The 24,709-nt window shown below is 38.8% G+C and overlaps 2 protein-coding genes across 3 annotated transcripts; both read left to right on the top strand.

Moving 5' to 3' along the window:
- Positions 1 to 679: 679 nt before the first annotated feature.
- On the top strand, positions 680 to 24,709 carry LOC135195495 (uncharacterized). 2 transcript variants are annotated; one of them, XM_064221711.1, is made up of 13 exons: positions 680 to 723; positions 5,745 to 5,932; positions 6,793 to 6,902; positions 7,015 to 7,110; positions 8,664 to 8,754; positions 9,148 to 9,278; positions 11,465 to 11,584; positions 19,154 to 19,323; positions 21,326 to 21,528; positions 22,071 to 22,289; positions 23,110 to 23,234; positions 23,761 to 23,879; positions 24,252 to 24,709. In XM_064221711.1, exons 2-13 carry the CDS (start codon positions 5,815 to 5,817, stop codon positions 24,694 to 24,696), a joined length of 1,947 nt encoding a protein of 648 aa, XP_064077781.1. In that variant the 5' UTR covers positions 680 to 723; positions 5,745 to 5,814; the 3' UTR covers positions 24,697 to 24,709. The 2 variants fall into 2 exon arrangements, with proteins under 2 accessions (XP_064077781.1, XP_064077782.1); XM_064221712.1 differs by lacking the exons at positions 680 to 723; positions 6,793 to 6,902; positions 7,015 to 7,110 and having other exon boundaries at positions 5,790 to 5,932.
- Positions 913 to 3,654, top strand: LOC135195493 (meckelin-like). The gene has a single exon (XM_064221710.1). The coding sequence runs from the start codon at positions 1,063 to 1,065 to the stop codon at positions 3,652 to 3,654; it is 2,592 nt and encodes an 863-aa protein (XP_064077780.1). The 5' UTR covers positions 913 to 1,062.

Raw genomic sequence — 24,709 nt, 5'->3', positions numbered from 1 at the left:
TACAGACCTACGTATTATTCTTTGTATATATTTGTATATTTCTGAGCGATTTTCGGGTTAAATTAAATCGTGCACGTCCTCCAAAACTACTTTTTGTAAAATATATCGTTTTATAAACAAACCAAAATTACACACACACACAGACAGACATATATATATATATATATATATATATATATATATATATATATATATATATATGTGTGTGTGTGTGTGTGTGTGTGTGTGTGTGTGTGTGTGTGTGTGTGTGTGTGAAACGACAAGATAAAATGTGAACAAACAATAAAAATAACAAACTTGGTGCATAGGATTGACAGCAAAACGTGCAATCACCTTGGTATATCGCACTTGATTATACAGTAACTTACGCTAAAGCAAACAATTGTTTGGTGTTCTTTTACTTTACCCTTTCTTAGGTTAATCTGTTACTGGCTCTTGAATGAAACTCGACAAAAGAATATGTGCAGCTCTAAAAAGAATGCAATGTGTTCGTTTTAAGCTTAGTTAGTTTGTCCGTTATTTTCCATTTTATTAACAAATTCTGCCATTATTACACGGATGAAATGTTATGATATTGATTTAAAATTAAATTAAGTTACTCATTGCGTAAAATACATATCTAGAGGCTCATATTATTCTTTTTAGGAATTTAAAGTCAAGGGAAGCACATCCGAACAATTGGCGCTAGGCTGTTTGTAAACAATGTCACTGTGCGGAAGCCTTGTGGGTATCCTCTTTGTGTTTTTTCATTTTGGGTGTTATCTGGGCCGCAATCTCGAATTCACCACATATCGTGATATATTGTCTTGTTCAGAGAAGGAATATTTTGATCAAATTAGCCTCCAATGCGTAGCCTGCAAGGCGAATCAGACGTCAGGAGCTGACCGGTCCTCGTGTAGTTGTGATCCAGGGTTTAGGGTGGTCTACGAAGGCAACGAACTGCAGTGCGAAGCCTGTCCTCAGTACCACGTTGCCTCTCGAGATAAGCTAAATTGCGTTCCTTGTTCAAATTCCTCTCTTTACAATGCCACCACTAGGGAATGTGAGCCATGCCTTAACTCCATGGAAATTTTGTCAGATAGGTTTAACGACGGGACGTCCTTAGGTAGTATGGAATGTGTGATGTGTTCGAATGATAGCATTCCCGGTGATGGTGCTTGCGTTCCCTGTCACTCTTCGTTTTACAGTGCCAGTGGAGGATCGTGCCTTTGTCCTAAAACGCACGTTGCATTAGAGGGAATTTGCATTCAGCAAGCGGATGTTGAAAAGGTGCCCGACAAAGAGAATAGTTATGTTGTTAATTATGATAATGGTGTAAAAGTCTTGTCTTCTTTTTATGAGGCTAATTTCCAGATGGCTGCTGCTCTTTGTACTTTTTCAAAGAATTCAACCGCGTGTCAGCTCCTCAGCAATTTGTGTGTTATGCTACATTACACATTTGATGATGATGATAATGCATGTCATTTTTATAGGGAACAGTTTGGCGATAATTTTATAAACATTCCAGATCACGTCCCGTGGTTGTACTATACAGAGGGCGAGGCAAAGGTATATCTTTCAAAAACTCGACTAAAAACCTATTACAGTTTTAGGAAAAGTGACCCAGACTCCAGATTAAATTTCACAGTAGCAAAGTACTCGGCTGATGGTACGTTGCTGCAGTATGGGAGACTGGAAGACACGTTAACACTGTGCCCTTTAATTGATTATCATCTGAACACAGTGGTCAGATTTGGGACAACATTCTCGAAGACTTGCCATATTAAGGTTAAGGATTTATGGGATTCTTATGAGACTGTTTTTTATGATGTTTTTCTTCAGTATTATGATGATGATGAACAAATGATCTATGCAGTGCCAGTTTTAAATCTTAATTACAAGGAAGATGAAATATTCATTAACCAGAAAGGTGACAGACAGTGGCAGTTAACTCGTCGATTTTTCATTATTGACAATTTGAGTGGGAAGGGAAGTCTTTCCCTGAAGACTCGCGACTATAATCAGAGAGCAAGGGTAGTTAGATATGCTCAGAGCATTGAAATCGTTATTCAGCTTCGTGAGGAAGGAAGTTATGGTCAGATATATCCTCCTCTTATTAAGGTTGTCTATGGTGAAATTAATGATGAATTGTATGACTCTGATGACAATGTGGAGACAACGTTGCGTGTCACTTATACAATGGACTACACTAAGATACAAGAAGATTTGTCCATTGCTGTTGGTGTCATGAGTGCCTTTGCTACTCTTTGGTCTCTAGTAGCCACTTGGAGTTGGTCAAGACGTTGCGGAAAATTAAACATAGATGTACCCACCATTATTCACTTTATATTAACCATTTGTGGTAATCTTGCAAACATATTTTTTATTGTAATGTTTTTCTCATGTTTTTACTGGACCATATTCTTTAAGAGACAGGATGTAGTGCATTTGTTTTTGCTTACTGAGACTCAAGAAGAAATTGTAAAACAGTACATGATAGCTGCCTGTGTCTTAAAGTTGTTTCAGGTCATATATATCCTTATTGTCCAAGTTACCCTTGACATGTTCATAATTGATTGGGAACAGCCCCGGGCTAAGAATTCTCTTCCACATCCACAGATCTCTGGGAATGTAAATGATGAAAAAGGAAGTAAGGGAGAACAGAACCCAATTAGTATTTGGAGAACATATTTCATAGCAAATGAGTGGAATGAATTACAGACTCACAGGAAAATAGATCTTGGTTGCCAGCTCTTCATAACTTTGATCTTTTTGAAAGTGTTTGGGTTTGAAAATTTTGCCATTGCTGATCCAAGGTCTTATCTTAGCCTTGAAGATACAGATTATGTTCCTCCTCAGAGTTATGTTTGCAGATTTGCTGTAAGTATAACAATATATGGTATAATTGCAGCACTTCAGTGGATATATAAAGCAGCATTCTATGAAAGATGTATAGAAAACAAGCTCCAACAATTTGTTGATTTGTGTTCCATAGCAAATATTAGTATATTTATACTTGAACATAAAATGTATGGATATTACATTCATGGAAGATCTGTTCATGGATATGCGGATGTTGATATGCACTCCTTTTATGAGCAGCTGAAGAGGGAAGAAGAAGATCTTTGTGGACACAGGGGACTCGAGCCTTCGAGTGAATGTCAGACATTTGAAGTAGCCATTACCAACAGATTTCGTGAGCAATATGACCACATATTGCAACCAGTCAAAGGTTTTATTGGAATGAAAAGACAAGGCAATCATGGTAGAATGCCTTCTAGTGAGATGGAACAAAGTTTTCAAGCACATGAAACTATGAAAAGGTTTTTTGGAATGTTTCTCCAGCATGCTGTGAAAGATTTAGATTATATTGTAAAAGACAAGTTATTCCTTGAAAGTTTGTTAGACCTAGAGTTTCAAGAGGTTGATGAGAGATGCCTTTTCTTTCGTGATAATAACCATTGTTTTGATAAGGTTTTATTTTGTGGACATGAAGTTTCTTTCGTAATGTTTGAGCTTCTGCTTTTCACTTTTGTTGATCTGCTCTCTTATGATTTTGTATTGTCGGCTGTTGTTACCTTCATTGTTTCCTACTTTATTAAAAAGATTCGCTTTGCTGGTGGTCGAAAGAATGTTGTTAGTAAAACGTTAGTGGACCAAAGATTTTTAGTGTGAGTTTGAATATTTATTGGCGTATAAAGCTAGTATTAAATAGTTCAAGGTAATTTTGAAGTAGTAATATTATTGTGCATTTTTTTCATTCTGAGAGCTATATGTCGTTTTTTTTATATGTAATTGACATAATGTTTTATTATAAAAGGCCTATAGCTTTTTTATCTTTGGCCTGAAAATTTATAGTCTTTCCAAAATGCTTCAGTTTATAGCATATAATGGACAGTAATTTTCAAAATCTAGTCAGAAACACTGTTCAGTGTCTAGTCAGATCTTTTGTCAAAGAAGAGGAACTTTCTCTTGTTGTATCTAGTCAGAACTTTTATCATATACTAAGTGCTGTATATAGTTTATTGAAAGTTTGTGAAGATTTATTGAAGGCTTTGCATGGTCTTTAATCATTTTTGGGGATTTCATGAAACCAAACTGCATCTTTTGATATTTTAAAGTAGGTTGTTACAGTTTTGGATACTGTACCTGTGTGAAACATATGAGGCCTTATTCTCTAACTAAAGAGCATAATTCCTGCCGTTTTTTTCACTTCTTGGAAGCTGTTAACATAATGGTGCCTGAAACTCAGTCATATAAACATTATACTTTTATACATACAGTAATAATTTAGACCTTCAAGAGTTGTTGGGTGTATTTTTTGCAGTGCGTTTTTTAATTGTTATGATATTATTATTAGCAATTTTTTTTGTTTGCCACATTCAGTAAGTTAGGTATCAGGTTATACATTTTATGTAATTTTTCATCATAGGATTTGGATTTCTGACAAGCTTGTTATCTGACTTTTTTAGAAATTGTTCACAGTCTTACTGTAGAAAAGTACTCCCCATGTAGTTTTCTTCTGCATATGAATAGTATTTTTATACTAGGAAAAACGCTGGCGTACCAGTTGGTCAAACCTATTTTTTTAGGTTCTATGTAGCATGGTATATGTGTATATTACCACACTATTTTAGTTTAATGTGTAATATAGGAAATTGTAATGGTGGCTTAGTAGAATTTCTCTTCGACTCAACAAACATTTAGTGAACATGATGTCAGAGATATTAGTCAGCTATTTGTGGCCTAAAGATATATAAAACTTGTGCTATAATGACAGTTTAACTCTTATGAGTTATGCCTGTAAATATTGCTGAAAGAATTAGCTAAAGATATTTTAAACTGCTGTCTTATGCTAACTTTCAGTTAAACTGGCAAATATCTGTAAAAAGTACCCAGTTTAGGCCTGTGAAGTAATAAATTGCTAGTTGTTGCATATTTGGCAATGTATTAGTGCACTGGTTTCTTTATTACAGGTTGTGAATGACTTCTCTATCATTGGCTAATCATTGATGACTATAGTATTGTATAGTAGAATCAGACATTGCTTACCATTGCAAGTTCTTACCACAGGCTGTTCTCAACATAATTCATCTACACCTACAACACCAATTTCTGAGAAATATAAAAATAACAAAATTTAGCATTCCTGTTGTGGATGTGCAGCAAAAGAGTTTTTGCAGAAGTAAAAAAGAGCCTTATACTAATTCTGTTTAGCACTAGGTTTGGAATGTAATTTAGTCAAAATTCAGGAACTCTGAACTGTGTTACTTTTTGGGTGATACTGATACTAGTTTGGATTAAACAGATATGGGCAACACAGGTAACAGAATTTCAAAAAAGAGCTCTGTGTGATCTGATCATTTTGTATGTGTTGGAAGAACTTTCGCATGTTGATGAGTTAATTCATGAGAGGAATCGCAAATGCTTTCTTATAATTCTACTTTGCAGTTTAGTACTTTCCTTTGTGGCTTGTATTATAGTTAGCTTTGATTGGTAGTGTTTTCATAATTTCTCTGGTCTAGTAGTGTTAGTGATGCAGTGACCATTTTTAGAACTGCAATTGGGAGACCTTAGTTTATGACCAATGCTTGAGGTATTGGGAGAGTTATACAAGATATACTAGTACTTTATTTTCACTGAAGAATAGTAGAGCACACACACTTGTCAAGTTAGGCACAGGAGTGCTCTTTTTATTGGCTGAGTTTTTTCCCCTCAATTTCTTTTTATTTACTTTTAAAGTTTTTTTTTTGTTTTTTTTCTAGGGTGCACAATTTTAGACTCTGAGTTTTTAATTTTAAAAGTTATAATCAAGTTAGGTCATATAAGTAAACTATGGATAATGCAAGTGACAGTTGTGAAGCAAACATCCCAAAGGAAATAAAAGCATCAGTGATTGCTCGTACAGAGTTCTTCAAGATATCAAATCCTCTGGAGCAGTTAGATGCAGCAGGTGAGTAAAGTCCTGTGTTTGTTATGCACATAAATTTACTGTAATTAAAAAAAATAAAACCTCACATTATAATCTGATACAGTTGAATACTTCTGAGAAGTTGGATGCTACATGAGGTGAACCCTGCCATCTAATGATTACAGTGGACCCCCCGTATTCGCGTTCTCCGGATTCGCGGACTCACACATTCGCGGATTTCTCTCGGGAACGTTTCCCTGCATTATTCGCGGAAAATTCGCGCATTCGCGGTATTTTTCTATGAGAAATATCCACAAATTCCTGGTTTTTGTTATCAATTTCATCATAAAATGCACTTTTTGTGATAAAACTATTTAAAAAACCAAGTATGAAAATTTTTATTGGTTTTTCTTAAGTTTTAACTAACAAAATAGGCTGTTTTTAGCGTTTTTATAGGGGTTCCAAACATTCGCGGATTCTAACTATTCACGGGGGGGTCTGGTACGCATCCCCCGCGAATACGGGGGGACCACTGTACTTCTTTTAATTTTCATCTATTCTATCATTAACTTTCTCTTGATTCAGTTCTCACTTTTTATTTGAGAACAAACTGTGGGCCATTCTTATGGGAGTTTAGAAATTTGACCAATAGGTCTTTTTAAACAACAGTACAATTTAGAAGAGTTATGAACATTTTGCTAAGATTGGTAAATGTTTTATTATATACATAGTGCTTTCACAAAACATTAGTCACATGGCTAAAATCACGTAAGTCTTGCCCAAAAGACATAGATATATTCTTGAATGAGAAATGAAATAAATGTAGAGCAAGGTGCAATTAATGGTTAATGTCTTTTATTCAGAAGTGTATTACAAAGACTACTTAACTTTTGATATTGCAGGTCCTTTGAAGAAACATGTCATAGTTATAACCAGTCAGGGATATTTAATGGAGCTTCACAATGGAGAAATACTCAGATATACTAAACTCAAAAAACGAGACGTAAAAAAGGTACGTTCAGGGTTATCTTGGAGAAATGTAGCAAAGCATTTGTCTTTCTTTGGTGTATCCTTCCCATAAGAGAGGTCCTGTTTTCTCAAATGGATGTTTTCTTTTCATTTAGGTTTTAGTTCATCATGAATTCCAGCCACCACAGCTGTATATTGTTTTCCTGTGTCTTCATGACGTGGCTTATGCAGCGTCGTACAGTGACTTTAAGGTATGTCAGAACAGTGTCAAGGACAAATATTCATTTGATACAAGATTTAAAAAATTTTTATTTACTGTAGTAAATTGTTTAATCAGACTGTGATACCAGCCATTTTCTCTGAGTACATAGTACTGTACGTATTGTTTGTAATAACTTTGATGCTGGTGTCTGAGTACATAGTACTGTACGTATTGTTTGTAATAACTTTGATGCTGGTGTATGTAGTGAAGATTATTATGAAGCACCATTGAAATTGGAGTGATAGTAAAATTGCCACGGCCTATTTCTTGCTACAGTACATTGGGAATACAAGATACACTACTAGTACTACTCCACTTTTTCATAGGGATAGGTTCCAGAACCCACCTTTCTGTCTATTTTAACAGTTCATTGCCCAGTTTAATAATAAAAAAAAAAAAAAAAAGTGAATTAGGGATCATTTTAGAGTTACAGCCCATAGAAAAAAGTGTGAATTGGTGAAAGTTCTCGTGGAAACAGGAAAAATATCTCCCACAAACATCCTCAACAGAGTGAAGTGCGAAAAAGTGGGATAATACTCAACTAAGATGTAGCCAGCTTTAGTGACATTTAACGGAAGTGTCCATACAGTAGACAGACCTCTAATGGCAGTTATGCTCAGCACCCAAAAAGCCCTAAACTATTTAGCACAGTACTGTACATGTATTGAGTTGTTACTGTGGACAATCAGCAGCCAGGCTTGGCTTATGAAAATGAGTTGGCCAGTAGTTTTGCTTGCTTCATCCTATCATAGCTTTTTTTTCTAGTGACTGAACGATGAAACCCAATTGTTTCACTAGTGAATGCAGGGCACTACCGTATACAGTGGACCCCCTGTATTCACGTTCTCCGGATTCGCAGATTTCTCTCGGGAACATTTCCCCGCATTATTCGCAGAAAATTTGCACATTCGCGGTATTTTTCTATGAGAAATATCCACAAATTCCTGTTTTTTTTTTTTTTTTAATAAATTTCCTTATAAAATGCACTTTTTGTGATAAAACTATTAAAGAAAACCAAGTATACAAATTTTTAGTGGGTTTTTCTTGAGTTTCAACTAACACAATAGGCTGTTTTTAGTGTTTTTATAGGGGTTCCAAACATTCATGGGTTCTAACTTTTCAGAGAGGGGTTGTCTGGTATGCATCCCCTGTGAATACGGGGGGACCACTGTATTACATATGTCATGGCATTCTTGTAATGAAAAGTAAATCACAGTACAGTCAACCCTTGCCCATTTGTTGTTCTGGATTATTCATGGAATTTTTCATAGAGAAATGTTCACTACTTGCTGTATTTTCATATTAATTTTCTTACTAAATACATTTTTCATGATAAAAATATTAAATTAGGCATGTTTAAGTGTTTTTAGAGGGAATTGTTTGTGTTTGAGCTATCAAAATAAGCAGTTATAATCATTATTATTAATATTATTATTATTATTAGAGGTGTGTCAAGTATTCGCAGTGGTCAACTGCACATAAATATGTGTTGTTTCATGCTTTATTAATGATTATACTGAAGTTCTATTTTTATATCATCAGATCCTTCATCAGTGGCAAGGTGTAAAGGATATAATCTCTGATGATCCCGATGAGATTGGTGTACCATCGTTGCGGTTAACGCATCCATCTGGTAGGTAGGCTTAATTTCACTGATCAGTAAAGAACTTTGATTATGTTTTACCAACAAGATCATTTCTTACTTCACAGTAGCTATGGTAATTTGAAAATTTAGTAATTAAGTAAAAACTTGTGTTCTGTTTGTAAATCATATTAAAGCTATGTTTGTAACATGCATTTCTAAATGCTTTACAGTAGTATTGTGATGTTAAAAGGACATTGTAAGCACTTCATGTTATTACAATATTTCATTTTGAAAATGTGCAGCAGTTGTCATGCATCAGACAATGCAAACAGGACACTTAGTATACTATGTATTTCTTCATGTTTTTCCTGTGCAGAATGACATGTATGATGCTTAATTTTTATCCTTGCGAGTTTTTTAATATTTTTTCATTTTTCTTAGGAAAAACCAGTGTTATAACCTCTCTCCAACTTTTTTCACCTTGCCTCTCCATTGGAAGTGACGATGAGGAAGTTCCAGAAACAGAGAGAGGGAAGCAGGATGCTGTATCAGCTTTAGCCAATAGACTAAAGGTAATTAACCATTACTCCAGTTATTACTTTAATAGTACAGTACAGTGGACCTCCCGTATTCACGCTCTCAGCATTCGCGGACTCACGTAATCACAGATTTCTCTATGGACCATATCTGCCCATTATTTGTGTGAAATTTGCATATTTGCTGTATTTTTTATGAGAAAGATCGACAAATTCCTGTTTTTCTTATCAATTTCATCATAAAATACTTTTTGTGAAAAAACGATTTAAAAAAAAACCGGTATAAACATTTTTAGTGGGTTTTTCTTGAGTTTTAACTAAAAAATAGACAGTTTTAAGCATTTTTATAGGGTTTTCAGCTATTCGTGGGGGTCTGGGATGCATCTACCACGAATACCGGGGAGAACACTGCACAGTATACTTGTCTCTGTTCTTTTATTTTTAAAATTACCCTATGCTATTTGGCACTGAATTATAAGCATCTCTTTTGATAAAGGAGAAGTTAATTATTGCTAGTTCCTGAAAGTTTTGTGTCATTGTATTCTCCTTTTATGTAATCAGATTATGACAGCAATTCATACCACAAGGAAAGCTTTTAGATATTTTTGTTAAAAAAGTGAATTATGCATAATATTTTTGGAAGAAAAGTACAGTTGTGAATTGTTCATTATTTAGAGGTTGTTATGTATTGAAAGGTCCAAGCTGTTATGAAAAACTTCCTGTATCTTAGAAGAGAATGGAACAAGAATTGAAACGCCAGATGTTATAGTACTTATATCTTTGGGAACTCTTAAATGAAAAAAGCAAAATTACCTTATTTGTTTATTATTCTTTTTTAATGTATGGTTTTAGAGATGAGGATTCTTTGTGTAGGAATTGGGAATTCAGTAACAAGATTAAGTCCACCATTGGATTTCAATATACTGAACATCAATATAGATGACCCGGATTAATTGAGATATACTTTCTTAAACTGGTGTGTCTGTAACGAAGTTTAAAATTGGCAATGGCTGTAACTAATTATAAATGGAACAGTTGAACTGTACATTTATTGTGTGCAAGTTAATGAGATAAGTTTGGATATGGGATATGATGCTACTTGCAATGTTTGTGTGTGTTTGAGGAAATGAGTGGAGTTACTTCATGTTTTGAATAAGGTGAAGTTTGTCTGACAACCTTGGCTAAAGTTGGCATCATTGTTTCAAAATGATGGATATGATGTGCTACTCACAAATCAAAGTGTGGTTATTGTGTTGGCTGTAGACCTCTTATATAGCTAAAAAAAAATTGAATACCTTAACATCCTGTATTGTCCCGTAGCACTATAAATGACAAACCGGATGTAGGAACTTAAATAATGCTGAAATTGTGTGTGTCACTCCTGAACTGCATTGTACCTTACTCAATAAGTGTACGTGGGAAACCGCCATCTTTGACTCTTATGCTGAAGATTTCACAGGAAGTAATGTAGTGTAATTCTCTTTTTCATGTAAGTTTTGCAGTTTGACCACATAAATTGTAGCTAGAGGATTTATTCACAAGATGTAGTGTCAGAGAGAGCTAGTCTTAGCCAAGACTTGAAGTTCCTTCTAGTTATTAACATTTAATATAACTTTGTCTTACATACCTATAATTATCTGTTAATCTGATGTTTTTGTGTCATAATTTGACACTGAATTAAAATGTCAAATGTGGGGAAATGTGGAATTGGTAGTTGGTACTCAATCTCCAGTATGTGTGAATATAATGCAGCAAAATAGAATAATTTTTTACTATCTTTTTTTATGTATGTATTACTCTAACGATTGGTTCATAATGTCTACCTTACTAAAGGTTCTTTACAGTGTCCCTTTGGCCCAAAACTGCAACCATTTTCATTCCATTTACTGTACCTCCATTCGTATTATCTTTCTTCCATCTTGCTATCCACCCTCTCCTAACAGTTATTTTGTAGTGCAACTACAAGGTGTTCCTTCTGTTACACCTTTCAAACCTTTTACTGACAATTTCATTTCCAGCGCTGAATGGCCTCACAGGTCCCAGTGCTTGGCCTTTGCCCTAAACTGTATATTCCATTCCATTCCATAATGTGTACCTTAATTGCTTCTGAAAAATAGCGTTTATACTTTTAACTGTTGCTGCTATTACATTCAAAATTTTAAGATTTCAGAGTGGAGTGAAGCACATTGAATTGTTGCTATTACATTCTTTGAAAATTTCAGAGTGGAATGAAGCACATTGAATTTTTGAATTGTCAGAAGAAAATGAAGGAAACCATCATCCTGAAAAAGCTAGCAGCCATTCAATCACTACTTGGAAGTCAAAATGTTGTAGATGATGATGTGAGTATGAATTAATTTGCCTCATATACCTAATGTTCAGTATTATTCTTCTATTTTAGTTTTATCTAGCATTGACTTTGTGGTATATTATTTTTGTACTTGAACTTCCCTGACAGATATATACTTAGCTATAGTCTCCGACGTTCCCGACAGAATTTCAAATCTCGCGGCACACGCGACAGGTAGGTCAGGTGGTCTACCTTACCCGCCGCTGGGTGGCGGATGTACAAACCACTCCCGTTTGCTTGTCAGATTTTTCTCTGTCGCGGGAACGATAACAACTGTTGTCGGTTCCTCTCGATAGTTTTTCGATTCTCGCTTGCCTGGAGTTAATTTGGACTTCTTTTGGTGACTTATTCGCTTTGTTTGGCTTGGCATACGCTGATTGTGGACCGGTTTGATTTTGATTTTGATTTTCTTTAACGATGTCTGACCTAGATCTAGTAGTTAAAACTTCGGTTTTGTTTAGGGTTTGCGTGAATGAAGGATGTAAGGTGAGGTTGCCGAAAGCTTCGGTAGACCCTCACACGGTTTGCATGAAATGCAGGGGGAATGAATGTTCTTTTGCTAACCCTTGTAGTGAATGTAAGGGATTGAATGAAGAAGAATATAAGGCTCTCTCTTCTTATGTTAGGAAGTTGGAACGTGATAGAGTGCGTAAGGCTTCCTCTAGAAGTTCTAGTAGATCTAGAATGAGTGAGTTGGATGTGGATCCTAATACTAACGTAGAATTAGAACCTTCTTCCCAAGTTGCAGCCCCTGCTCCCCGCACCGAAGCCGAAGATTCGCCTTCGGAGGTGGCAGCTCTGAGAGCCACGATTCTTTCTATGGATCAGAAGATTCGTCAGTTGGAAGGTAAGGAGAGTGTTAGTGATCAGTGCAGTGTCCCCAGTGTTGTGGAGGGTGCGTCTGACCGGCTCCTTAGTGCCTCTAGGCCTAGACCTCTTCCAGACTCCCAGTTCCAGTGGAGTAGGAAAGTTGAAAGCCGCAAGAGGGCTAGGGAGAACCCCCACCGGTCAGGCGTCCCCTCGGCAGATCCTGAAGTACGCTCCCAGGCTGCCTCGGATCGCTACAAGAAGGAGCTCCTACGCCAATGCTTCTCCTCTCGTCTTCTCCCTCTCCGAAGAGAGGTTGGAACTCCCCGATGCGTCGCGCCCGTTGAAGAGGGCTTGGAAGGCTCCCTGCAGTCCTTTGGCTTCTAGTCCGGAGGTTTTCCCGGAAGAATCGTCGGTGGAGGCGAAGAAACCCAAGAAATCCTGTGATCGTTCTTCTTCTCGCGCTCCTCGCTCAGCGCCTGCTTCCGAGGAAGAACAACAAGATTCTCCTACGAGAGTACTCGCGGGACTTCAAGCTCAGATCACGGCGCTAGCAGACTCTCTAGCAGTTAGATCACGTAGGAAGAAGGACGTTTCTCTTCCAATCAAGAGATCTAGGCGCCGCTCTTCAGAGGATCATTCTCCTCTTTTTAGGCGTTCTCCTTCATATGGGGAGGTTTCGTATGAAGGTAGGGGCTCACGTGAGCGCCCTCGCTCTCCTGGCTCTCTTTCGACTTCAAGGCGCCAAACATCGGTAGGACGCTCTATGGAGAAAGAAGTTTTTTCTCCAGATTGGATTCCCGCTTCCGGTAAGCGCACTGCACCTGCTCATCACGCTATTTCTTCAACTCCCTCGCGTGAGACTTTTCCTCAGCAGCCTCAAGATCCTAGAAGGCGCCCTTATACAAGTAGGCGTTCTTCTTCCAGATGTCACTCTCCTCGAGTGTCGGATCGTGACTTCTCTCCTGACTGGCGTCAAGAGTCTGGTAGGAGTCGTGTGCATGATAGACGGCCTGCTGTTAGCCGCTCCCCGCAAGGTAGGCGCCAAGAGCCTACTGCACATCGATCTCCTAGTAGGCGCTCGTCTCTTTTAAGGCGTCATACTCCTGATTATTCTCCTCGGGGCAGACAACAAGAGTCTTTCAAGCACCCTTCTCCGTGTAGGCGCTCTCCCGCTTCTAGGCGCACTACTCCTGACCGTTTGTCTCTTGGTAGGCACCAGGAATCTCGGAAGCGCCCTTCTCCAGGTAGGCGCTCGTTAGCTTTTGAAGCGCCCTTCTCCTGAATGTTACCCTCTTGTTAGAACGTCAAGAGTCCTCAAGCAACCAGCCTTCCTCCTAGTAGGCGCATTTCGCCTTCCAGTCGAACTTCTGTTGATCGTACTCAACTGGACAGGTATGGAGAGCCGCGCAAGCGCTCTGCTCCCGATAGGCACTCTTCTCCTGGCAGCCGCTCGCCTCAGGATAGGCGCAAAGAGTCTAGTAGGCGCTCGCCTCCTCGTAAGCGCCCTGTGGATGTTTCCGAGGATTCTCGGAGTAGGAGCCCTACCTCTCCTTCGGCTGAGATTCCGTCTACCTCGAAGAGGGAGTCTCATCGTAGACAACCCAGATCTTCTTATCGTTCTCCAGTGGATGTGAACTCTTCTAAGAGAGGGCGTTCTCCAACCTCTCGCTCAACTCCTACTAGGATCCCTTCGTCACCTAAGGATCTTCCGCGCTCGCCTCGACAAGACGTCCTAGACGGTTCGGATGAAGAACCGAACACTTCTGCTGCTGTGTCTTCTTACAGAGCTACTTTTGCAAGTTTTTGGGGATTCCCTTACTCCTACGGCTCCTCCTTCTCCTCACTCACTTTTTTCAACGGCGAAGACAGCGAAGAGTTCTTCTTGTGTGAGGATGAAGCCAACTCTTACAATGAAGAAGGCACTGAGGAGTTTTGGTTCCTGGATGGCTTCCAAAGAAGAAGCGGGGAAAACGATGTTCGCTTTTCCTCCTTCGAAGTTATCAGGACGCGCTGGTTTCTGGTACGAAACAGGAGAGTCCTTAGGATTGGGTCTACCGTCTTCGGCTGATTCGGATTTTTCGGCGCTGGTAGATTCGACAAGGAGAACTGCCCTTAACTCTGCTAAGACGACTTGGGCAATTAATGAATTGGATCACATGCTAAAAGGCATGTTTAGAGTGCTAGAAGTATTTAACTTCCTTGATTGGTCATTGGGGGTCCTAGCCAAGAAAATTGAAGTGCCAGAGTCATTTTCGCCAGAAGATCTCATGTGTGTTTTGTCTTGTATGGACAAGTCGGTAAGAGACGGAGCGAGTGAAATCGCCTCCCTGTATGGGGCCGGGATCGTGAAGAAGAGGTCTGTTTATTGTTCCTTCTTAACAAAGTCTGTCTCCCATGCCCAGAGGTCTTTGCTGTTTGCTCCTCTGTCTGCTCAGTTGTTCCCTAAACATCTAGTGCAGGACATTTCGAGATCACTTTCGGCCAAAGCCACCCAGGACCTTTTGGCACAGTCGGCAAGAAAACCTCGCCCTTCCTTCCCTACCAAGGCTAAGAAGGAAAAGGCAAGTGTTCGAGAACCCTTTCGAGGGGCGTCTTCATCAAGAACCTCTACGTTTTAGAGGTCGTAGACCTTCAAGAAGGGGTAAGACTTTCGCCAAGTCTGTTAAAGCCCCCCAATAACTTGCAAGTCCTTCAAACAACGGTGGGCGCCAGACTCTTAGAGTTTGCAGAAGTCTGGGCCCAAAAAGGGGCGGATCCTTGGACCCTTTCTATTTTGAGGAGAGGTTACCTCATCCCTTTCGTCGAAAGACCTCCCTTGACGACCATCCCAAGGGAACTGACGGCCAGGTACAGAGACCCCATCATGAATCAAGCTCTCCATCTAGCAGTAGATCAGATGCTGGAGAAGGGGGCTATCGAACTAGTGACAGACCATCATTCATCGGGCTTCTACAACCGCCTTTTCCTAGTTCCGAAGTCCTCAGGGGGATGGAGACCGGTGTTGGACGTAAGCGCCCTGAACTTCTTCGTAGAAAAGAAGAAGTTCACGATGGAAACGCCTTCATCAGTGCTGGCAGCACTTCGTCCAGGGGACTGGATGGTTTCCTTGGATTTACAGGACGCTTACTTCCACGTACCGATCCATCCTTCCTCGAGGAAGTTTCTCAGATTCATGATGGGGGGGAAAAGAAAATTTTTCAGTTCAGGGCTCTGTGTTTCGGCCTCTCGACGGCCCCTCAAGTGTTCACGGGGATTTTGAGGAATGTGGCTCAATGGCTTCATTTGAAAGGGGTGAGGATATCCATGTACCTCGACGATTGGCTAATAAGGGCCAATTCAGAAGATCGTTGTTTGAAGGACTTACAAGTAACTAGAATTGACGAAGGCGTTGGGACTTCTCGTCAATTTCAAGAAGTTGTCACTAATTCCCGAGCAAGAGTGTGTGTATCTCGGGATACAGATGAACTCTCTGAGTTTTCGGGCTTTTCCCTCTCAGGAAAGGATAGCCCGAGGATTCGAGAGAGTAACAACCTTCTTAGGGAAAGAAGTATGCACAGTGAGGGAGTGGATGAGTCTGCTGGGGACGCTCTCCTCGCTGGAGCAATTCGTTTCCCTAGGAAGGTTGCACCTGAGACCGCTCTAATTCTTTCTTCATCGGAATTGGAGTCGTCGTTCTCAGGATTTGACGTTCTCCCTGTCGTTATCCAGGACGTCAAGAAACATCTCTTATGGTGGACAGATCCCAACCTCTTTGCGAAGGACTGTCTCTTCAATCCCAGACCCCCAACCTGGTGTTGTTCTCCGACGCGTCGGACACGGGGTAGGGGGGCAACTCTGGGTACCAGCGAACAGTGTCAGGTACCTGGGTGGGGGACCAGGTAGCCTGGCACATCAACAGAAAGGAGTTGATGGCTGTGTGGTTGGCTCTGAAGGCTTTCGAGCCCAAAGTCAGAGATCGGGTAGTGCAGGTCAACGCGGACAACACTACAGCTCTGGCATATATCAGGAAACAGGGGGGGACGCATTCCTTCTCCCTGTACGAGACAGCAAGAGACCTTCTTCTGTGGGCAGAAGAAAGAGGAATCAAGCTTCTCACCAGGTTCGTGCAGGGAGAAAGGAATGTAAGAGCAGATCTCCTCAGCAGGAAAGATCAGTCCTTCCCACAGAGTGGGGACCGTCATCTGGATGTATGCCAGAGCCTGTGGAAGTTATGGGGCAGGCCACACATAGACCTCTTTGCCACATCAAAGAACAAGAGGCTGGATCCTTACTGCTCTCCGATATCGGATCCAGAGGCATTAGCAATAGATGCTCTTCTTCTAGACTGGAGCGGACTCGACGTCTACGTGTTTCCCCCCTTCAAGATCCTGGGGCTAACCATCAAGAAGTTCGTAGAGTCCGATTCAACGAGAATGACCTTAATCGCTCCCTTTTGGCCGGCCCAAGAATGGTTCACAGAGGTACTGGAATGGTTGGTGGACCTTCCAAGATCGCTCCCGCTAAGGAGCGATCTACTCAGACAACCCCACTTCGACAGGTACCACAAAAATCTCCTCGCTCTCAGTCTGACTGGCTTCAGACTGTCCAAAGTTTGGTCAGAGCGAAAGGCTTTTCAGCAACAGCTGCTAAAGCAATCGCAAGAGCGAGGAGACCTTCCACCTTGCATGTATACCAGTCAAAGTGGGATGTCTTCAGACGTTGGTGCAAGAGGAAGAACATTTCCTCTTCCAGTACCTCTGTGACCCAAATTGCGGATTTCCTTATTTTCCTCAAAGAAGAATGTCATCTGGTTGTGTCAACTATTAAGGGATACCGCAGTATGTTGGCGGCGGTATTTCGGCATAGAGGCTTAAATATATCCGATGATAAGGACCTGCATAATCTTATTAGATCATTTGAAACCATTAAGCGTCCTCATGTAGTACCGAACTGGAATCTAGACGTAGTTCTACAATTCCTTGGATCGTCTAGATTCGAACCTCCTGGCTTAGCCTCTTTCAAGGATCTGACGAAGAAGGCTATCTTCCTTTTGGCCCTAGCTACAGCTAAGAGAGTGAGTGAGCTCCAAGCTATTGAGGGCAATGTAGGGTTTAAGGAAGATTCTATGGTGTGTTCGTTTCTTCCAATTTCCTTGCAAAGAATGAAAACCCCATCACGCCCTTGGCCCAGGAGCTTTGAAGTTCGTAGTTTATCTTTTCTAGTAGGGGAAGAGCCTGAAAGAACTCTTTGCCCTATGAGAATTATGAAGTATTTCCTTAAGAGGAAGGAACAACTTAAGGCTAATCAAGATGTGCTTTGGTGCTCCGTAAAGGACCCCACTCGGCCCATGTCGAAGAATGCTCTTTCCTTTTTTCTGAGAAGCCTTATTACAGAGGCACATGTTGCCTGTAAGGAAGAACATTTTAGACTACTGAAAGTGAAAGCTCACGAGGTTAGAGCCATCGCAACTTCGCTTGCATTCAGAAAAAATATGTCAGTGCGGAACTTGATGGAGGCGACTTTTTGGAGATGCCAATCGGTTTTCGCAAACCACTCCCTACGTGATGTAAAAATCACATATGATAAATGCTTCGCCTTGGGTCCTTTCGTATCGGCGGATTCGGTGCTGGGGCAGGGAGCTGAAACTTATCCTGTGTAAATTTTTTTTATATGTTACCCTATATTTTATATTGGTGTTTTTTGGTTGTCTGAAAGAGGTTGCAGGAGGCACCTCTTTTTGTCGTAATATTAACCCTTTGTATTTTGGTTAGGTGGTCTGGTGGGTTTTGGCTCCTTGCAGAGGTAGTGATAAGGATCTGTTAGGTAAGCGGACAAGGTCCCTCTAACAGGATCCGACTTGGATTCTACCACAATAGGGGATCACATATCCCAGTGGTAGATCCGAGAGTCTTTCAGCATCAGGTCACGTCCTAGCTGTAGCTCTCCAGGCAATGCAGACTCAGAGACAGTATCTATGAAGTCTTCATCCTGAAAAGGTGAGAACCAAGGTTTTTATATCCTACAACATTAGTTGTTTCCCGTCTTACCTGTATTATTTAGCTGTCTCTTACCCTCCACTAAGGGTGCCAATCAGCTAAGTATATATCTGTCAGGGAAGTTCATGTACAAAAATGATATTGTTAAACTACAATAAAGTTTTGTACATACTTACCTGGCAGATATATACGATTAATGGCCCACCCAGCCTCCCCTCAGGAGACAGGTGGAAGAGAAAAATCTGACAAGCAAACGGGAGTGGTTCGTACATCCGCCACCCAGCGGCGGGTAAGGTAGACCACCTGACCTACCTGTCGCGTGTGCCGCGAGATTTGAAATTCTGTCGGGAACGTCGGAGACTATAGCTAAGTATATATCTGCCAGGTAAGTATGTACAAAACTTTATTGTAGTTTAACAATATCATGTTTCACCTTAGCTGATGTATTAGTGCAGTATTTGACCATTTTTGTCACAAGAGACAGATATATTTTTAAGATTTTTGTAGTGCAGATGTCTGCCATGAGGAACCCTGTTAAATTTTAGTAATGTGTATACCATATAGGCCAAAGGCATTGGCTTATTGATAAAACTGACTTTAGCAATTTAACAGAATATTGAGGACTTGCTTGATGTGTACATGCTAGGTTCCTAAACTTATGAGTAAAATAACGCTTGTACTTGTGGAGAATTATTAGTTTATGTTTTTCATTGTTTTGTTTAAGTATATTTTTACATTTTTCATTGTTTTATGTTTAAGTATATTGTTTTTTCTAGACCCTGCTGACAACAGTGAATATTAATGATGAGGAAGAGGAGGGGAATTTTGACCATCATCTGCCCCAAGGCAGCACTTCAGGTGTGTGTCTGGAAATAGCATCTGTTAGACATAAGACCATCCATGATAAGTGGGTTATTGGTCTTAATGTTGTCAACAACAGTGAAAGGTGAGTTCTGTCTTACAGAGTGCTTTCAACTCAATTGATTCATTATTGTAACTTTCTTTTTTAACAAGGACCCACTTTTGTAAACTATTTATGTTATATTCTCCTAAAATGACAGGAAATAATAGAATATATGTACTGATTATTAAAATAGTAATCATCGGTATCATATCCATTGCAAGACTCAGACCTCCTCGTAGCATAAAGAAATTTTTATCCTTAATGTTTATTTGTCTAGAATTAGGTATACTGTATTTTCTTAATTCAGAATTGTTTGATACCCGCTTCACTTGATCGTCTTTAATCCTTAGTTGTCTCATTAAATTTTAAGATAATGCTGGCTTCCTAGTATTATTATTATTATTATTGATATTCTTAGGTAGTTTAACTAGTCTTAGTATTGAAGAATGTACAGTGGAACCTCGACATACGAATGTCCCAACTTAGGAAAAATTCAAGTTACGAAAGCAAATACAAAGATTTTTTTGCCTCTGCATATGAAAATAATTCAGGTTACGAAAGGGTGTTACTGTAAAGTCCCGAGATTCGCCCTGACACCGAGAACAATTTTAAAACTCGTGCACCGCCAACTGAGTAGACTCGCCACCATCCTCCCGCTCTCTCATTGGTTCCTGATGCTAGTCACCACCGTAAGATCCTGCTCTCTTATTGGTCAGCATCTACCCCATCATGCTCTACGTAAAGGCGTCATTCGGCCACTCTGTAGCAGCATCGTTATCGTACGCACGCAGAATTCGTTCGTTCACATATACGATTTCGTTTGTTAATGTAAATTTGTGTTAGTGATTTCGCTGTGTACTTTATCATGTTGTGTGAGAACTTAATTAGTACATAACTTAATTACGTATAGTCTGCCCAAGAAATTCAAGTTCGGAAAGAAGAGGATGCTTCTATGGAGACAAAGATGGAGATCATTAAAAAGTATGAAGCTGTCATGCAGTTGAGTGTGATTGCTAAGGAATACGGCCAAAATCCATCGACGATAGGCACCATTCTTAAGCAGAAGGAAGCCATCAAAGCAGCTACACCTTCCAAGGGCGTGACTATTTTGTCCAACAAGAGGAGCCACGTGCATGATGAGATGGAGAGGCTGCTTCTTGTATGGATCAAGGACAAAGAAATCGCTGGCGATACGATAAGCGAGACGGCAATCTGCCAGAAGGCCAGCGCTATTTTCGCTGATCTGATAGCCCAGGCCGAAGACGACGGAGAAGGGACATCGATGGCAACCCCAGACTTCAAGGCTTCTCGGGGGTGGTTTGATAAATTCCGTAAACAGACTGGCATCCATTCGGTGGTATAGAGATTGAAATTTTGTAAAAAAAAAAAAAAAAAAAAAAAAAAAAATTAATTTTAAGTTTTTTGTAAAGTTAAGTGTTAATGTTTTCTGCCATTTGTTAATGTGTTTCGTAAAGTTTAATGTTAATGTTTTCTGCCATTTTTTCATTGTTTCGTAAAGTTAAGTGTTCATGTTTTCTGCCATTTACTCCTCCTCTGTCGCCACTTTTGGAGATTGCCTCATTCGAAAGGTAAGGTTCCACATTTTACTACATATGTACGTACATGTACGTACAGTATTTCTTGTACCCTGTACACTAATAAACTTTATTTACAGGTAATCACAGTTAGGTTAGGTATTGAATGGTCCAAATTGTTGTATTTCATTGTTTATTGGTCAATTTAGCTTTTTTATAAAATTTACTGGAACGAATTAGGTAATTTACATGTAAAATGTGGTTCAAGATACGAAAAAATCAGGTTACGAAGGCCGCTTCGGAATGGATTAATTTCATATCTTGAGGTACTACTGTATATGATAGCTGATGTTAATATCATAAAAGAGTAATTTATTTTGTGTGTGCATGCACGCTACTATTTTCATGTTGAAAACTATAAAAGTATATGATTATGTAGTTTTTGGTTTATTTTTGAGAAGATTGCATTTTCATGTTTCATAAAAGTGACTTTAGTCTTTCCATTACAGGACATTGATTTGTAACATACAACTAATGCTACATGTATCAAAAGGTACAAGTACTATAGCTTATACAACCAAAGTTCTGAAAGTCATCCAACGAAGATTGCCGGGTAATCCTTCCAAGGACCAAGATGATTCTAAATTGAAAGTCTCAATAGAGAAACTTGACCCGCCGATATTAAGGCCCAAAAAAAGAGCTTGTATTCTTGGTAAGTACAAATCTGTGTCATCTCTTTTATAAGTATTGGATGAAAGTTTCACTAGTATGTGACAGTGCTGTTTATTACCTGTTTTGGGTATGCAAAAGCATCATTGGCTTTCTTGGAGATCACTATTTGGAAAGGGTATATAAGCAAGTAATTGGTAGTAAATACCTGGAATTATCATCATTCTGTGTTCACTTAGTCTTACTTGTTGTGTGTTTAATTTTATTATCTGGTTCTGAAACATTTTCAAATAAAGACACCTGTGATGTCAGTCCTATATTTAAAGGATTGGGGATATTTGTAAGTTATTTCAGTGTATTAGCTTGTCATTTAATGTCTAATTCCTACTCTTTAAATCATTTAGTGTACAGATTATGATAAAGAAATCTTTAGACTTTCCCCATTTTTATATGCTCTGTTCTTAAGTAGCGCTTATGTGTTATGTGCAGGATTTTCGTTTTATTTTTGGAAAGTTTACATAGGTTTTTCTTGTTCTTTTATCTTTTTGTTGGTGTGATTTCATCTTTGCTTTAAATCTGGTACAGGTATTTGTGGGATCCCAGACTTTACGGAAGGTCCAACTGTTGTTTGTTCTGGATTAGTAAATTACACTTGCAAAACACTTAATCCAGCAGCGACACAGGACCTGCTCCCGGCAAAATCAACATCACAGCATTTCCAGGTTGCTTTTGAACCGGTTGAACTACACATTCAGGATTTGCACAACCACCATGTTGTCATAGAGAAGAATCTTCCTCAGGCTGGTAAGTTTGTTGCCAGGTATACAATAAAGATGGAAACTGTTAATTGTTATTTTACTTTCGCTTACTGTACTATTTTCTGTATGTAAATAGCAGTCAGGATGTGGAACGTATAGAGGTGGAGGTTGGAGCCTCTTAACCCACTACTTGAGCTTCAGTCTGGATGTATAGATTTCATGAGTTTCATGACTTCATTTTTCTATGTATGATATACTTTTTAGATTGTGTTCATTCAATATGATATTTCTTATTTCATTTTACTTCATGTACATATATTTACTCCAGTTGTCCTGTCCTTTGTAGCTTTCCAACTTCTTTAGCTACCTTGTTCCAGTTGTCATTTCAGTTTAGAAACAAATCCTTTTAGGAAATCATATATCTGTAATTGTGACTCGTGATCTCATTAAATAGTAATGATTGTAACAATAAATACATTCTCATTTTAAGTTGTTAAAGGATATAAGTTAATTTTGCTTGTAACTTTTTTATTAATGTTAAAAGTATTGATATGTCCAGTCCAAAAACAGTAAAAGTTTTACAGTAGTATTTAAGTCTGCAATTAACAAAAGTTGAAAATAAACCTTTGTGGTATATGGGCATCTTAGCTATGTAGAGCCTAAGAAAATAGAGAAAACCTGGATTTCAAAAGGAAGCTGGGTATGCAGTAAAAGATGTATGGGTCTCATACAACCAAGTAACCCAGTTTGTTCAAAACATTTCATACAGTGTTAACAGTACAAGTTTTGAATTTACTCAGGATTCATATGTTGCAAATTTGAAGTGTTGATTACATTAGCAAGGTTTTCATTACCATTATTTTCAGGTGTTCCATTCTCAAGTGTTGCATTAATTGGAGGAAGTTCTTACAACAGCATTACACTCACTAGCCTCTTTTCTCCATTGGACAGCTTGATAAAGAGATTAAGCTCTGAACATGAGATAGTAAAGGTAAGATCATAGAGCCTTGGCACATGATAGCAATGTTCGTATTTCTGTTTTACAATTTGTATTATTGTGTTAGATGTGTATCCTTTGGGCCAGTGACTTTCAGAAAACTACAATTCTTCTGCAATGACTAGGTTGAAGATATTTTTCTCCATCTTACTATCGACCCTCTTAACTATTGCTTCTGTATGCAAGTTCTGTGGGGTGTTCATCCAGTTTCGCTGATAGATCCTTTTATTTCTTCTTGATTATTTTCTGGATCTCTATTTTGTTGTCCAACCACACCAACTCCCTCTTTTCACTATCTCAAGTGGTAAGTGACTGAAATAAGCCCAGCGCTTGGCTTTGCGGCCTAAATTTCTTGATGTTTTTGTTCATTCATTTTAAGCCCTTATTTTCTTTGCCCACACAATTTTCTGGTAAGCCATTGTTTACAAGATACAGAAGTATATTTGAAGATAAAACTTGTTATTTATTATGTGGTACTATACTTGAGAGCTATTCTATGCCATTCTACTTGTTTTTTCAGGTCCCTGGTGTGAGTGACATGTATTGCTTTTATCCAGAAAAGTGTCATCCTCTAGCATTTTCAGCTGTGTCGTTCCTTACGGTGAATTCAAATCGTGTGGATCTTGGTTTTTATACAAGGTAAGAAACCAAAGATTTTTTGGGGGAAAAATACAAAATCTTTTGTTTATTTATTAAAAATTAATCTGTTTGTGTTGCATAAGTTTGATTAATGCTAGTAAATTGTAACAATACTAACCAGGTGTTACACTGGTATCTAGCTTGATGCTGTAGTTTAATAACAGGTTGTAGTTATCTGTTCTTGAGGGAGCAGTGTGACTTAAGTGCTATCACTTGTAAGCCTCAAATAGTATCAAGTAAATTTGTGTAGTGTTTCGAACCTTTGTCATGCTTATATTGTATTAGTATTGTATTGTATTTTATTTGGATAAAAACCAAAGTAGTTTTTACATATATTTACAAAATTTAGATATTGTGGTGTGATTATTACAGAGATGACAACCAGGCTATAATACTTGCCCATTCCTTGTTGGCTGCAATGCCACGAGATGTTTGTATTCAGCCAACCATAAGTCATAGTCAGAATCATCAGAAAGATTCCGAGAACATACGACAACAGTTATTAGTGAAAATGAAAGAGGCAACTTCTTTTGTTGTGGATGGTTATGAAACTCGAGCAGAAGCTTTGAAAAGTAACCAGGCACAGAAACCAAGACTACAGAGCGATGGTCCTTCAACTGCACCAAAGTCATCTCAGGGTAAGACTGAGAAAGGTAATCTTGAATTTGACAGAGATACATACAGCAATGAGAGAGAAATGTTTTTAGCAAGAAGAAAAGATGTTACATTTAAGGCAGATGAATATCGAGAGTGGAGGAGAAAATTATATAAAATACAATCAGAAATGGATGAATTATATATCAGGTACCTGAAATAAAATGATTTTTTAA

The sequence above is a fragment of the Macrobrachium nipponense genome, chromosome 16, assembly GCF_015104395.2.
Source record: "Macrobrachium nipponense isolate FS-2020 chromosome 16, ASM1510439v2, whole genome shotgun sequence".
Taxonomy (NCBI): Eukaryota; Metazoa; Arthropoda; class Malacostraca; order Decapoda; family Palaemonidae; genus Macrobrachium; species Macrobrachium nipponense.
This window is presented reverse-complemented; position numbering and strand designations above follow the sequence as displayed.

Coding starts and splice junctions, on each gene's coding strand:
- LOC135195495 (XM_064221711.1), top strand. CDS start 5,815: ATGGATAATGCAAGTGACAGTTGTGAAGCAAACATCCCAAAGGAAATA. Junction 5,933..6,792: donor GGAGCAGTTAGATGCAGCAG/GTGAGTAAAGTC, acceptor TTGATATTGCAG/GTCCTTTGAAGAAACATGTC. Junction 23,880..24,251: donor GATCTTGGTTTTTATACAAG/GTAAGAAACCAA, acceptor TGATTATTACAG/AGATGACAACCAGGCTATAA.
- LOC135195493 (XM_064221710.1), top strand. CDS start 1,063: ATGGAAATTTTGTCAGATAGGTTTAACGACGGGACGTCCTTAGGTAGT.